Below are 15,465 nucleotides of genomic sequence, written 5' to 3' on the forward strand. Positions count from 1 at the left end.
ATCGCTCCCCCCCCCCCCATCATCTCCCTTTTCTGCACAATAGAGAGGAAGGCAAATGTTGATTTCTATGCCACATCTCTGCAACTTCCTTCTATTGTTAAGCCTTCTATGAAAATAAATGGCTTATCCTTCCACACTTCTGTGGCAATGTATTATAAAATTGGGCCAGATACTAGCAACAATATAGGAGGGGGGGGGCTTTCCTCTGCAAAGCTTTAGCTTTTTTACTATTAAACCACTGGAATGGCGGGAACCTAGTTTAAAAATCCTTGTCTCCTACTGATGAGAGCGCCACTTTAACATCAACCTCACTGTTGCCCACTGTAAGGGAAAAAGCTAGAGACCAAACAAAGCTCCAGCCAAACAATGCCCCAGCCCCCAATCTCCCCAGTTTCTCCAATGAAGCACAGGGGTGCGGGTAATTCTGCCTCGGCCCTATAAAACACCCCTGAATTGGTCAAGCAATCTACTTGTCACTTTATTTCTTTCTCAAACAGGCCAGACTATAAACAACCTAACTGCTTTTAGCCAGGAAGAAGTGGGAAATACTTCCCCAATAAATACTTCACTTTCATGAAATAAATTAGTAACACAACAGTTCTCTGGAGGAGGGAGATCACCCAGTCAGTGTCAATACAAACCCTGGCAGCAGAGGTACAAGGAGCTCCAGCAAACCCCTTTAGCAGGAGGTCCCCTTCATTCTGGTCAACAGAAATCTGACAGCTTGTTTCTTTTGCCAGACCTTTAGGCTCATCATCGCTTCAAAGGGGGAGGAGGCGCAGCAGGAGAGTAATTACTAACAAAAGCTGGAGGGGGAATTGGGAAAAGCCTTAAAATGTCTCCACCAAGCACTAGCTCACTAAACGACTGACACAAGTCCTAACCCAATGGTGCTGAAGAAACCAGAAGAAACTGACCCACAATGGCCCTCCCCTCCCCGTCTTCAAATGCACCTCTTAGAGAAGGTGGTAGGACAGTCCATATCTGCACCCCATCTCTCCATCTCCGGCCACCACTCCACAAGGGCCTGGGTGAAGGGCACTGGGCTAATTTGCCTTGAACATTCAGAAAGATGAAAAATTCATTTTCACACAGACCCTGCCCCCCCCTTCCCTTCCCCCAGATGTGACACGTTGCCTGCTCCTTCCTTTCCCACCTCCCTCCCTCCCTTAAGAATGCGATTCATTCTGGGGGGGGGGTTTCTTAGGGTACAAAATCTCCTGCTTTTTTGATCATGGGACAATGGAACTTTCTCAGATAAGGCCGTTTGTGTATGAGTGTTATTCCACAGACACCAAAAAAAAAAAAAAAAAAGAAAGAAAAGAAAGAAAAAAAGAAAAGAAAAAAAAATATCAGCCCAATGTCTCCAGTCTAACAAAGGGGCACTGAAATATTAATGGCAAGTCTTCCTTTTGGACAACACAGACAGCATGGGAGGGAAAGTCAAGGAGGCACTCCTGTGGTTTGCAGTGATACTTCCCTTGCCCAACTCTTGTTTCTCCCCACTCCTGGGGGAGGGGCGTCCATTCAATTCAGTTCCCATACAAAGCAGATCTTTGACAATTAAACATGCCATTTCCTTTCCAATCTCCTCCTCCTCCACTTCTGCTGTGTTCTAGATATAAAATCCTGACCTCAGAAAGGTCCAGCAAGGAATTTTTGCCTCCCGACCAAAGATGCAATCTATAAGAAGTGACTAGGCCCATTACTTCCCTGTGATTTCTATTACATCATCATCTTTGTCCTCATCCTCGTTGGAGCTGCAGCCCACCTCAGAGACCTCACGGGTGTCAAATGGAGGCACCTGAGACCGAAGGAGGCCCCCCGCTGGATATCCCGTGTGAGGTGACATGAAGCCAGGGTAGGCAGACGCCATGCTCCTGGGAAGGCTGCTGGATAAGACAGGGGTTGGAAAAGGAGCAAACATCCTGGGCTCAGAGAGGAGTGACTGTGAGAAGGGCAGCGAATAGTTGGAGAGCACCCCCGTCATGGAGGGGTTTAACATGAAAGAGGGGACGCTGGCGGTGGCTGAGGTAGCAGCAGAAGAACTAGCAGTGCCCGCTGTCAGCAGAGGGTCAGTAGTCACAGGGAACATCAGATGAGGATCTGATAGCAAGCTAGGCAGCTGGTAATAGGAGGAGCCTGTGCCCATGTACAATGAGTTGCCTGCTTGGGGAGCAAATGGATGGGTTAAGTTGTGGTTTAAAGGGACAGAGGGCATGGTGAACCCACCAGACACAGGGTACCCACTTTCATATGGTTGACCCGTTGTTGGCAGTGAGCGTTTCTTCTGCTGGTGATGGGCTTGCTCATCTGGACCGGATGGTGAGCTTGACTTACGCTTGTTCCCTCGTAAGTCCAGCGCTGAGTGGCTGTCAGCGTGTTGACTAGTGGCTGGCAAGGCTGATGAAGAAGCCAAACCGTGGGTCCCTACTCGCTGCTCAGTTCCACGAGCTGTTGCATGGGGTGCATTGTCTTTCCGAGTGGGATATCCAGGTGTAGTGTTGGTGGTGGGAGAATTGTGTTTGGACTCACGGGCAGCTGCCGCCTCTGCGTATTGCTGCAGTTCACTGATGATTTCCGGACTGTCTGGCGAAATAGGCCGAGTGAGCTCCTCTGTGTTGGGAAGTTTGGGGGATGAGGCATTGTGTCTGCCATTGCTTGTGGATTCAACCGATGGACCCTGGGACCCTATGTAAAGCAGAGAATAACAACATGTAAAAAAGTAACCAGAAATGGCACTAAAGCAGTGGTTCTCAACCTGTGGGTCGGGACCCCATTTGGGGTCGAATGACCATTTCACGGGGGTCGCCAAACAAGGCTGTCCGCCATTTTTTCCCCCTTTTCTTTGGCCACGCCCCTGGTACCCGGTGATGTATAAGTGGTTGGGGGTCACCACAACATGGGAAACTGTATTATGGGGTCGCGGCATTAGAAAGGTTGAGAACCACTGCACTAAAGATTCAAAAGAGGTAGTAGGAAAAAAAAACGTCCTGATTAATGAGGCAGTAGGCTACTTTGTTTTCAGTGACTCATTTCAGTAGCAGATGGGGAATCTAAATTATTATGGGCAGTAGGGTCTAAGAAAGGTTTACAGCACCCTGAACGGTGGTTGAACCAATCCATCTTTCAACACTATGTATTACAATATCCTTCTGAGCTGTATAACCTGAATGAACTCAGACTTTTTCTTAAGTGATACTCAAACTAAAAGCTTACAGCCAGAGATTCTAGGACAGTGGTTCTCAACCTTTTTAATGCCACGACCCCCCCCCAACCGGTCGTAAGTCGAGGACTACTCAACCGGTCGTAAGTCGAGGACTACTCAACTGGTGCAGCACCGTTTGCAGACTGGGGCTTTTGGCGGGCTCAGCAGGGCAGAGACAGCCTGGACAATTCCTATTGGCTTTTGAAAGCCAACAGAATTAGACTCTATTCAAGAGAGTCTATTATATTGGCTTTCAAAAGCCAACAGAATAAAAGGGAGTAGCACAGCTAAGGAAAAGGGGAAAAAAATGGCGAACTGCGTTGTTTGGTGACCCTCGTGAAATGGTCGTTCGACCCCAAATGGGGTCCCGACCCACAGGTTGAGAACCAGTGCTCTAGGACATAGCTCTTGGTAAGCTGGTTTCACTGCAAGAACCAGAAAAGCTCTTAATGAAGAAACTTAGCAATTTCCAAGAAAAGGGAGAAAGGAAGGATTCAAAATTCAGGCTTAAAGCTTTTTCCCTCAACACAATTTAACAGGCTGGAAATTTGTATTTCAGAGGGGGGTAGGATGGGTAAGGTATACCTGCACCTTCTCACTGTAACAGATCAATCTTGTTCCAAACTCTCTGCTTCTAGCATTGTCCATGCAAGCACTAGATCTTAGAAAACGTATCTGTAAATGCTTGTATTATTTGCAATTAGCTGTATTCTAGTGACAAAAATGGAAGAATATTGCTCCAATGTTGCATCTTTTTCACTATTTGTCTTTTCATTTCCCCACTCAATTTAAAGGGCTGATTTTGGCATGGGTTTTACAAACTCTCCTGCTTACTTTTGTTGTACAAGATTTTTGACAGAGGAATATACAGATCAATTTTCTTTTTGACATCAGTTCCAGGCTGTCACGTATTTGAAAAGAAAAAGCTAATTCTTAAGAGAAATTAAGATCTGGGTAAAAAGTCTACATAGAGATACTATATTTAAAAAGTTATGAAGCATGGTAGAAATGTATTATGTGAGTTCAAAATGTATTCAATGTCTGTGATAATTAATGACATTAAAAGTCTATAAATTAAAAACTGAGAATCTTAAATAATGTGCGAAAGAAATATACTTAAGTCCGGTTTATTTAACTTCTAGAGATTTTGTTCCAGGAGATATACTGTATGGCCATTATTTTACCATATATATGGTAAAGTGCACCACTTTACAGAAAATTTATTTTTATTACAACGAAAAGCTGATCCAAAGATATTTTCTTAGTTTTTGGTAAAACAAAACTGAAATTAAAACCACGAAAACCACGTTTCTTATTTCCTTGGTATGAACGGAATAACTCTGGCATAGATAATTTAACTGGGTGTTAAAAAGAGTTCCAAAATGCATTAAATTGATAACCCTTAGCAAAGTATAAAAGTCATAACAGAATACCCACCTTGCAAACACATTGTCAGGTCTTTCTCTTTTCTGTTTTAACATTAATTAAAATGCTAAATGTTTATTAATTTTTATTTATTTCAGCGTGATTCTAATGTAATTTTCACTTTTCTAACTGAATGAATTTTCTTTTCATGTCCATCCTTCTAATGTCTACATTTTATTACTGTTGTTAGAAAAATAGTTTTGAATATATATAATCTCTTTGAAAGCTTTCAAAATAAAATGGTGTTCACCTGAAGCAACCATGCGATGATCTTCATTGCCCTTTGGCTTTCCAGTAGTTCGGATAGCAAAGATCCGCCCATCACTGGTCCGGATGTATGTTCCTGGGGGAGAGATGGATCATAGCAGTTAAGCTAGAGTACCTGAATTTTGGGTGGGGGGAGGTGTCAATAGAGCATTTTACAGGTATAATAAGACAGCTATTATAATTCACAACAACAACGGGCTTCTAGGTTTCTCTGTTACAATTTATTTGACATTTGTCTGTCTACTGGCTAGATGGACATGCCTCCAGCCGCTCATCATGTTATTTTCTAGGAATGTCTCTGGAGACTATAAGGAGACTAGGGGCATTATTGGAAGTATTAATTATGCTTGTGACTTGTGCTCTGCATTGTAACATGCTAGCTCCCCATTACATTTTCTTATTCAAAGAATATGTAAGAAGAATTTAATTAATTGGGGTGCAGAATCTAGCAGCAACGAAGAAAGGCTGTATTGGTTACACAGGGACATATAAGCATAGAACTGGGAATACAGATGTTGAACCATGTCTGCAGGATCCATTCTGAGTTGGTCACCGGCACCAGAGATTTGTTCTTCCAAGCTTTCCGGCTTGTGCTGGAGCCCATCAGGGAACTTCTCAATCTCCAGGATGTCTCTGGAGATCCAGCTTCTCCACATCCTGGAGAGTCAGAACTTCCCTGAGAATAGAGTCCAGCACTAGTCTCCTGTTTCTCTGTGTGTTAACCTTTAACTGGGTGATGTATTGTAGGGCAATAATTTTTGAACCAGGGGATGTCAAATGGGCTAACTTACAAAACGAATCCAAAATCATTGACCCGTGACTCCCATGGAATTGAAATTTGGTAAATTTTATAAAACATTTTATGATATTAAAAATATTAAACAATATTTTAAAACATAATACAAAATGGGATAAATTCCATGTGGTCAACTCCTGATGTTTGGCTGTGTCCTACAGTTCAACATGGGCTATTTTCAAGGCAGACACATCTCTGAATATCTCCCCAAATCTTTTCGAGTGAAGGCAGCACTTTAGAAGGATTGCTATTGTTGAAGACATAGAGAAACCAGGTAAGGAAATATCTCTGAAATGATAATCCAAGTGGTCATGGGTTGTCTAATTCCCCCTAATGAGGTTATTGGTTTTACAACTCCATTTTGTATGGAGTTATAAAATGCATTCAACAATACAAATTCATTCACTAATAATCTTGGTGCATCGTACAAAATACAGGTAGACCTCATTTAACAAATATCACGTTTTGCAACCAAAGTTATGATGATGTTGAAAAAATAACTTTACAAGCAGACTTTGCATTTATAATGATTGCAGCATGTGACTGCCATTTGCACACTTCATAACCAGTTTCCAATAAACAAAGTTAATGGAGAACCTGGCAGTAACATCACAAGCCCTGGTCCTGTGATGTCTTGCTTAACCTGTGATGACTTGGTTAACAACTGAATGAAAAGTGACCTAAATCTGTTGTGATCACGTGTTATTTCACTTAGCAATTGCATCACTTAATGACAGACCGTTGTGGTCGTTAAGTGAGGACTGCCTGTAAGAGGTGAAAGAAAGGTTCTTTGCAGAGCAGCCAAATAACTAGGCCTATGAACAATTTACAATCAGCTCTCCTGCTGCCTCTTGTAATTGACCATTTGTTCAAATTCTATATTTTTGAAAGGCCAATGATCTTTAAAGAAAAGGGGATTTTAAAAAACAGCCTGCACAATAAGTAGCATCCAATATCTGGCTATGTTAGTACTGAGAAGGTGAAAGCAGAACTACTAAAATAAAGATTTCTGGCAAAAAATGAAATGTACTCTGTCACTTGCAGATCACAAAACAACAATGTGCAGAATTCCTTACTTGGAAAGGACAAAAGCTCCTTCAACTATCTTGGTAAACTTAATTCTATCTTCAAAATATCTTTATAAAAACACGAGATGGCTAATTACAATCGCTACTGTAATTTCAAACTACTACCACATTGGTCTATATTAAAACAGGTCAATAATGAACAGATGTATGATCGAAAACTAATCCTGAATGTGGTCCATCTGAACTAAGAAAATCGATCGATCAAAATATGTTATAATAATAATAGTAATAAAGTTGGAAGGGACCTTGGAGGTCATCTAGTCCAACCCCCTGCTCGGGCAGGAAACCCTACACCATTTCGGACAAATGGCTGTCCAGTCTCTTCTTAAAAACTTCCAGTGGTGGAGCATTTACTGCTTCTGGAGGCAAGCTGTTCCCCTGATTAATTGTTCTCACTGTCAGGAAGTTTCTCCTTAGTTCTAGGTTGCTTCTCTCCTTGATGAGTTTCCACCCGTTGCTTCTTGTCCTGCCTTCAGGTGCTTTGGAAAATAGCTTAATTCCCTCTTCTTTATGGCAGCCCCTGAGAGATTGGAATACTGCTATCATGTCCCCCCTTGTCCTTCTCTTCGTTAAACTAGACATACCCAATTCTCGCAACCGTTCCTTATATGTTTTAGCCTCCAGTCCCCTAATCATCTTTGTTGCTCTTCTCTGTACTCTTTCGAGAGTCTCAACATCTTTTTTACATCGTGGTGACCAAAACTGGATGCAGTATTCCAAGTGTGGCCTTACCAAGGCATTAAAGAGTGGTATTAATACTTCACGTGATCTTGATTCTATCCCTCTGTTAATGCAGCCTAGCACTGTGTTGGCCTTTTTGGCAGCTGCAGCACACTGCTGGCTCATATTTAAGTGATTGTCTACTAGGACTCCGAGGTCCCTCTCGGGGAAATTTGTTAAATTGTTAAAATGTTAATTTGAGGTAGAAAACCATGTGGAACTTCTTTATTGTATAGAGATTTTCCCAATGGCATTTCACTTTTTGAACAAGAAATGATAGAGTAGAGAAGAAATATAGAAGAAAAAGAAAAAATAAAGTCCACCCTCACCCCACTTTACAAGCTAAAATCTGTAATAGAAAACTATCTCAATTACCTTTAGTCCCACGGATAATATGTATGCTTTCACCAGCGCTGATTCTTGCCTGCACATCTGTGGAAGTGTTCGTACCTGGAATCACTATATCTAAAATGGATAAAATAATAGGTATATGAATCACTGCATGAGGCTTCAAAGTGGATTGTTAAAAATAAATAAATAAATAAAATAACATCTTCCAAATATTTAGTATTTGGCTGGGTATTATATAAAACACAAAACCATTATGTATTTATATGTTTTAAATGTATAGCAGGAGAGAAAAATCTAGTAAAAAAATTATATTAATGGATAATACTCTATTTTTAACAGTTAGTTCAAGAAAACGACGAGTTAACAAAGGAGGATGCAGGAATGACATTTCAACCACTCTCCTTCATCTTTTCAAGTACTTTGTGTTTTTGTAAAATTAAAAGAAAAACGCATGTACAAAAATGAATAAGCCGTCAACACATTTAGCAGCTGGGTAGAGTGCAGAATTTTCATTAGGCATGTTATGTCTGTACGACCAAATGTTTTTGCCAATGTTTTCTCTTTTAGAAGGGACGAATATTCTCTATTTCCCCTAGGGCAAATATCAGGAAGATAAACATGTAGAATGAATTAAAGTAATGGCAATTAAGTCTTGTTTTAAACCTATGTTAAGACTGGGTCCTGAGCCTTAGTAATGTGTTACTGTCCTATTTAATTCATAGCAACGAAGGGTCAACATAAGATTCTGTTATCAGCGAACTAACCTCAATGTGTTCTTGGAAAAAAAATTCTCTATTCGCTTTTGGTGAAATCTCATTTCCTAAGAAAGTGTAATTGCCAAAGCAACTGACCTGTTGTGGTGACAATCTTCTGCACGAGAACCCCAGCCCGTTGCAGGTAATTGATGGGGAAGTTAATAGCAGGATTGGAAATCGAAGCTGCTCCCATACTGCCTAAGGGGACATGACGAGGCATCATCGGAATAGGGGTGGACTGAACAGGACGCACGCTTGCCACTGGCCTGTCCTCACCTTTGAGGCTTGGTCGCCTACAACGCAAGGAATAAGTCAACGGGATTACAGAATTTGAAAGAACTCAACAGCCTCTTTTCACAAGCAAGACCTTCCACTCCATCACTCTCCTGATGGTCATTCTGCTTCTACCTAAATAACTCTTCCTAGATCTTCCACAAGAAGGGAATAAGTACACTAAAAGGACTATGAGCTGTCAATCACATATTAATTTCTCCATATGCAATCACCTAAGGAAAATCTTTAATAAGTGATATACTAAACAGAAATGCTTTCATTTTCTCCCACATTGGGTCAAGAAATCAATAATAATGCATTTAAAAAACATACCTAATATCCTAGGTGAGAAGTGCGAACTACTAAGCCCGTGTGCTGTGGCTTATATGTGCTATTAGCAAGATTAAATATTGGTTTCCCCATCGCAATAAGATCCTGCTCAATGCACTCTAAATATCGACTCATTTTCTACATCAGCTTCAACTGTTCACGGCTACCAAGACGACAATACCTTCCTTTGTTTCACCTACGTTCTGGAGACCAGGAAAACACTGCCAAGAGGGGGGAAGTAGGAGATAAATTTTGCTACTCCTGTTTAGCTTCATGGAAAGAACAAGGCACCCACCAATTCCTTTGACTGAAGGCAGGAATACTTGTCAGATTCTGGTCAGTGACTGGGTAATACTGAGCATAGGAAGGACGGGTATAAGGGATAGATGCACGCTTTTCTTCCTCATAGCTCTTTTTTGCAGCTTTTTTCTCTGCCTTGGTGAGCTTGTGCTCTTTACGATCAATTAATAGTGATTCATGCTGGAAAGGCTCCTGTGGTGATTAAAGCATAAGGAGGTTGCATCTGAAGCACACTGGTTTACTGAAAGTATCACAAAACAGCAAGAAGTCGAACAACAATCCCCCCCCCTCCCCTGAACAACCAAATAATCCTCCAAATGATCTAATGAAACAATTAGGACTATTTTAATATTATTTCATATAATTAACATTTAATCCCCCTTGATAATATCAGGAGCATGAGGTTGCTCTTATCTTTCAAAACTCTTAGAAATACGCATTTAGAGTTATGCCACAAATGTTTAATCTTATGTAGGAATGGGAAGGAACCTTCTCCTGCATCAGTGTATTTTTTTAATTTATTAAATATAAAGATAGTCCTCAATTCATTATAGCAAATGGGACTGAAATTTCCACTGCCAAGAAATGCAGTTATAAGGCACATCGGCATTGCTCAGCGATAGCAATCCCTGTAATCCTAGTTGCAGATGTTAACCAAGTTAGGCAAAGCAAATTCCTGCTGACTTCCCACAACCAATATCAATGGAGAAGCGAGCAGGAAGTTGCCAAGTCCCAGCCAGCAGGGATGTCCACAAAAACCAGATCTCCATTCATATCCTGGCCTCAGTGCCTCTGGAGAAAAGTCAAGCCTTCATCTACAGTAGGAACCCCCAAACACTTTAGCTCATCAGCCCTTTCGTGAACGTTTCACATTGTTTGACCCCCAAACGTTATAATAATTTAATAAACATTATTTTAACTAATAGTAGCATAAATGGTAACAACAAAAACAAGAATGGATTGTCCCATTGACTTTTGGTAGTTGATACTGACCATTTTGAGGAACCCTGATCTAGAGCCATTTTTATTATCCAGGCAGATAATCAAACAGTAAGATTGCAAAAAAAACCCCCAAAAAACTAGGTCAGTCCTTATGCCAGACTACAGCCAATATTAAAGAAGTAGATTTTACCTGCATAATACTTTCTATCTCCCCACCCCACCCTGAATTACCACCACCACTTCTCTCCACGCCCTGAATTACCACCACCACTTCTCTCCACGCCCTTCAGATCTGATCTGGAGAATCCTCCAACTCTTTGAAACAAATGTGGTAGTCATAAAGTGAGATAAAACTAAAAAAAAATGTTGCAATGCAGAAATGGTATTTACCAATGAAGTAACACTGTTGAATCCCACCTATGATGAAATCTGTGACCACTATATTAACTCTGGGCTTTCCTTGACATACAAAAGCATCTCATTTACCCTATCCCTTGAATATATTGCATCTGATAATCAGAAGCATTTTATAATAAAACAATAAGGGACAGACGTAGGTAATTCGATGAGACAAATTTTCTTGACTTTAATTTCTTGCAGGCACCATGCATTCTTAATATACTTTATTAGATGTAATTTTTTACCGCCAACTTATTAAAATAGCACGGATGTCGGGATTTTTCTCTCCTTCCTAACCTTGGTGATGAGGTGAGGGTACTTGAGACAGGCCAGCTGTAAAACAGATTCCTTGCTCTTACTGGGGTTAACTGAAGGCTGGGCAGGCTCAGCTTCCTCTTCCACGAAGTGCAGCAAGTTTTCCACCTCCCTCCTGGTAAAGTTCAACACTGGATTCAAATCATCCACAACACGATCTAAAGAAAATACACATTGATCACCAAAGAGGAAGTACTGCGGTTCCTGCTTTATCTGTATCTCCGATAACATTCCCTTAACCCAGTGTTTCTCAACCTTGACAATTTTAACCCATGTGGACTTCAACTCCCAGAATTCCACAGCCAGCAATGCTGGCTGTGGAATTCTGGGAGTTGAAGTCCACATGCCTTAAAATTGTCAAGGTTGAGAAACATTGCCTTAACCTGTGATATTAGTGAATCATTGCACCTTTAAAAGGGGTGGGTGGGGTAAAGATGGGGAGAGCTGGAAATCAGAGACCAAAGAAATCTGTGTACTGCATGGTAAGATCTGCCTAAGGCAAGGCACGATGTACCTGACATCCCTTGTTTGGAGATCTGACGGTCATAAATTTTCTTTTCCAAAGTGAAATCAGAAACTAGTCGGTAGATGTGGCAAGGCTTCTTCTGTCCATAGCGATATACCCGACATACTGCCTGTGCATCATGGCATGGATTCCAAGAAGCATCAAATACTATCACTCTGTTTGCACCAATAAGGTTCACACCTAAACACCCAGCTCTGGGGGAAAAAAAATGAATTGTTATTTTCCTGGGCCTGAAAAGTTGCCTGGTATACTGCACTTATAAATCAAATATTAATTGGGATTTACTGCTTTGTTCAAAGTTTTATATAAATTAATGTTAGGATTTAATAATAATAACAACAATAACAATAATAATAAAGTTTGAAGGGACCTTGGAGGTCATCTAGTCCAACCCCCTGCTCAAGCAAGAAACCCTATACCATTTTAGACAAATGGCCGTCCAGTCTCTTCTTAAAAACTTCCAGTGCTGGAGCATTCACAGCTTCTGGAGGCAGGTTGTTCCACTGATTAATTGTTTTAACTGTCAGGAAGTTTTTCCTTAGTTCTAGGTTGCTTCTCCCTTTGGTTAGTTTCCATCCGTTGCTTCTTGTCCTGCCTTCAGGCGCTTTGGAGAATTTGAAGACAACAGATATCGGAAAAAACCAACTAAATCCATGTGGAATTCTAAATGCTCTTTAAATGAAGTAGATTCGACCCTTTTTCAGGATAAACACTATGTACTATTCTTCATAGTCAATTTTATGTCTCTATCCTTACTCAAACTTACCTTGTTGAAAGAAGGAAAAGAGAAATAGAAGTGTTGCTAGGATCATTGAACTGGTTAATCAATCGTTCTCTTTCTGAGGCAGAAGTACTTCCATCCAATCCTATGTGAGAAGAATTAGATTATTACAAAAATTTCTGCATAAATTTCTATCAAAGTAAAACTAAGTAGAGAACAAAAAATTATAATTGTTTGAAAAGACTAATGTGATACACGAAAAGGGCAAAATCCATTTAAAGCTACTTCTAACTAAAACATTATTCAAAATCTTGCATGCAATCATATAAATACGACCACATGCATGATCACGTCTATCATGAAAAAAATGTAAGGAAGGTAGTATTTTTCAATATTGGAGGAGAGGTAATGTATGGTAGCCAAAAATCGGAAGGCCTCTGATAGCACTTTCTCAAAATAAATAAATAAATAAATAAATAAATAAATAAATAAATAAATAAATAAATAAATAAAATAAAATAAAATAAAATAGGTTTTCAGAAGCTAGGTCAGAGCACAGAGTATGTCATTCCATGCATCTGGTGAAGTGAGCTGTCTTTCACAAAAGTTTATATCTTTTCATTAAATTTATTAGTTTGAAAAGATGCCATCAGATTTTTTTAGTATGTTTTAAGATCTGCCCAGCAGCAAAATCTCTAGAGATTGAAGAACATGCTATACTTACTATAATAATTCACATTTCGGACCCAGTTATGGATTCCTTGTGCATCCAAGCCTGGGGGAGAAGGCACTGGCCTTTTTGCTAAGAAATCTTCAATGACAGACAATGTAGAAAGGCTTTGGCTATAAAAAATAAGAGTTTCTTTCAGACTGACAAAAAAAACCATAAATGCTTGACAGTACAGCTTAAGCAGCAAAGTCTAGACTCTGTTCACACTGTCAGTCAATTTTATATATAATATTATATTCCATGTAAGTTAATCCATCCTCACCGTCATATTCCTGACCCAATGGAGGAATAGGAATAGAGCAACTATTTCAAATTGAGAGAAGAGGGCCAATTAATTATTAATATATTCATAAAATAATGATGGCAGGCAGAATAGTTTCCATATTATCAACTGAAGAAACCCAAGAATGGAGCTATACAGATAGATATAAAATTCTAGAAGGTTTTTTTTTTCCTTTTTTTCTAGTTCTTTTTCTAAACTTTTTCTACAGTTCGAAATTTCTCCCACAAAAAAGTAGGTTCAGGTTGCCGTATGCCACAAATTTTTTATAGTATCATAAAAAGTGGCCTACAATAAAATCAACAGCATGAAAGCTAGCCATCAGAAACATAAAACATATCTGAACCTTTAATCCCAAATTTTAGTTGACTGACTTAGCTACTTAACCGAATACCATCATTTTACACAAAGTGAAGTAAGAGTTCAAGCACCCTTTTTTGAGTTGACGATGTTCTACAGTCAAAACCAACTGTATCTCAGATGTCAAGAACCTTATAAGATCATGGAAACAAATGGAAGCAACATTAAATTGCATCCAAATCTTTCACAATTTAGAAAACCGTGTTGAAAAATGTCTCAAAATCAAATGCAACCACAGCAAATCTTTTAAAGATAGGAGTAACACAGTGCTCTTTGCTAGGTGTTCTCCAGTAGGCTGAACCCACTGCTATTTTTAAGCATCTTTTAAGGACAATCTTAAACATGTAGGAAATCAACAAGGGGTTTATTAATAGTTAGCAGAAATATAATGAAAATTCTCTGTCCATGAGGTAACATTTTAATGAATAGTTCAGTTGGAATTAATAATATTTATTCACACTGCTTTACAATATATTTTAAATGTTTTCCCATAGCCTTTTACCTGAACACCAGTATTTTATCTCCAAGTTTCACACTTTCGTCGACTATATGAAACAACAGCACCATCTTAGGTGAATTTTGTAAGACTCCTGTCTGGTAATCGCAAAGGATATCTTTAGCCTGCAGGTAAAAGAAGAACATAGTGACACTTGCTATATCACAATTCAATTTATAACTCAAGATTTCCCTACTATCTTGTATGTCCTTACAAACATAATCAGAAACAAATTCATTCATAAGCAAAATAATGGTAAATCCTTCCAAAAAATAGGCAAAAAACCATTTCTCATAGAACATATCCCTTGACAATTTCTTTATTATCCTCCTAAATACCATAATTACACTAGGATTTGATTTAAAAACACTTTAAGCCTTCTCATATACTGATGGACACTAATCAAGGAGAGAACTAACTTAAAAAGAAGCAGAAATTTCCTGACAGTTAGAACAATTAATCAGTGGATCGGCCTGCCTTCAAAATCTGTGGGTGCTCCATTACTGGAAGTTTTTAAGAAGAGACTAGACAACCATCTGTCTGCAATGGTATAGGGTCTCCTGCTTGAGCAAGGGATTGGACTAGATGACCTAGAATGTCCCTTCTAACTCTGTTATTCTGTTATACTGTTTCTAAATTACAATGATACTTAAAGGTTTGTGAGCCTTTTTTGAATTTTTAAAATTTCTGCATAAATATATAAGTACTTTTGGTCTTGAATGAAAAGCATTAACATTTGGCAAAAAGCAAGGACTTGCATTCCAGCATAGGAAACCAATTCTATGAAAAAGTATAATGGTTTTGACTTAGTTATTTAACTGGGTTCTCTTTATCCAGTTTTAGGACTTGGGTGGAGAACAGATCACCTTTTAGGACGTATGCATGCAAAAGGATTTGTAAAGTTTTCAGCATCCCAGAACCTCAATGTTCTTAGCTTCCTTCACCATACCTAAGCTGCTGGGATATAGCACATATCCTCGTTCTAGTTAGACAATCCTACAAGCAAATCAAATACCATCTACATTCTACAAGAGCACAGATAAAAAGGTCTCCAAATAATATAAGAATGATCAGAGAATTGCTATAGAATAATAATAGCGGTAAATGGTGCTATATCATTTGAAGCTGCAATGAGTAGGATGGAAAGGCACGAGATTCTTCACAAAAAGGAAAGGAGCAGCCA

General features: G+C 39.4%; 1 protein-coding gene across 4 annotated transcripts in view; it reads right to left on the reverse strand.

The window, feature by feature from the left end:
* RAD54L2 (RAD54 like 2) overlaps nt 1–15,465 on the reverse strand; it is a 77,036-nt gene that overhangs the window by 3,961 nt on the left and 57,610 nt on the right. For 2 of the 4 annotated variants that reach the window (XR_005553709.1, XM_039319475.1), the window contains exons 12-21: nt 14,289–14,407; nt 13,141–13,259; nt 12,462–12,561; nt 11,684–11,889; nt 11,152–11,327; nt 9,509–9,705; nt 8,707–8,903; nt 7,880–7,969; nt 4,884–4,976; nt 2,251–2,691 (exon numbers count right to left, since the gene is read on the reverse strand). Coding sequence is in view for 3 of the 4 variants with exons in the window: in XM_039319475.1 (XP_039175409.1) it covers nt 2,251–2,691; nt 4,884–4,976; nt 7,880–7,969; nt 8,707–8,903; nt 9,509–9,705; nt 11,152–11,327; nt 11,684–11,889; nt 12,462–12,561; nt 13,141–13,259; nt 14,289–14,407 (1,738 nt within the window). In the remaining variant the exon portion in view is untranslated. Of the gene's footprint in view, nt 1–497; nt 2,692–4,883; nt 4,977–7,879; nt 7,970–8,706; nt 8,904–9,508; nt 9,706–11,151; nt 11,328–11,683; nt 11,890–12,461; nt 12,562–13,140; nt 13,260–14,288; nt 14,408–15,465 lie in introns of those variants that run through there. The other 2 variants (XM_039319456.1, XM_039319466.1) reach the window with 1 other exon arrangement.

This window comes from Crotalus tigris, unplaced genomic scaffold, assembly GCF_016545835.1.
Source record: "Crotalus tigris isolate CLP2741 ecotype Arizona unplaced genomic scaffold, ASM1654583v1 scf7180000017601.7605149639:7615979, whole genome shotgun sequence".
NCBI lineage: Eukaryota > Metazoa > Chordata > Lepidosauria > Squamata > Viperidae > Crotalus > Crotalus tigris.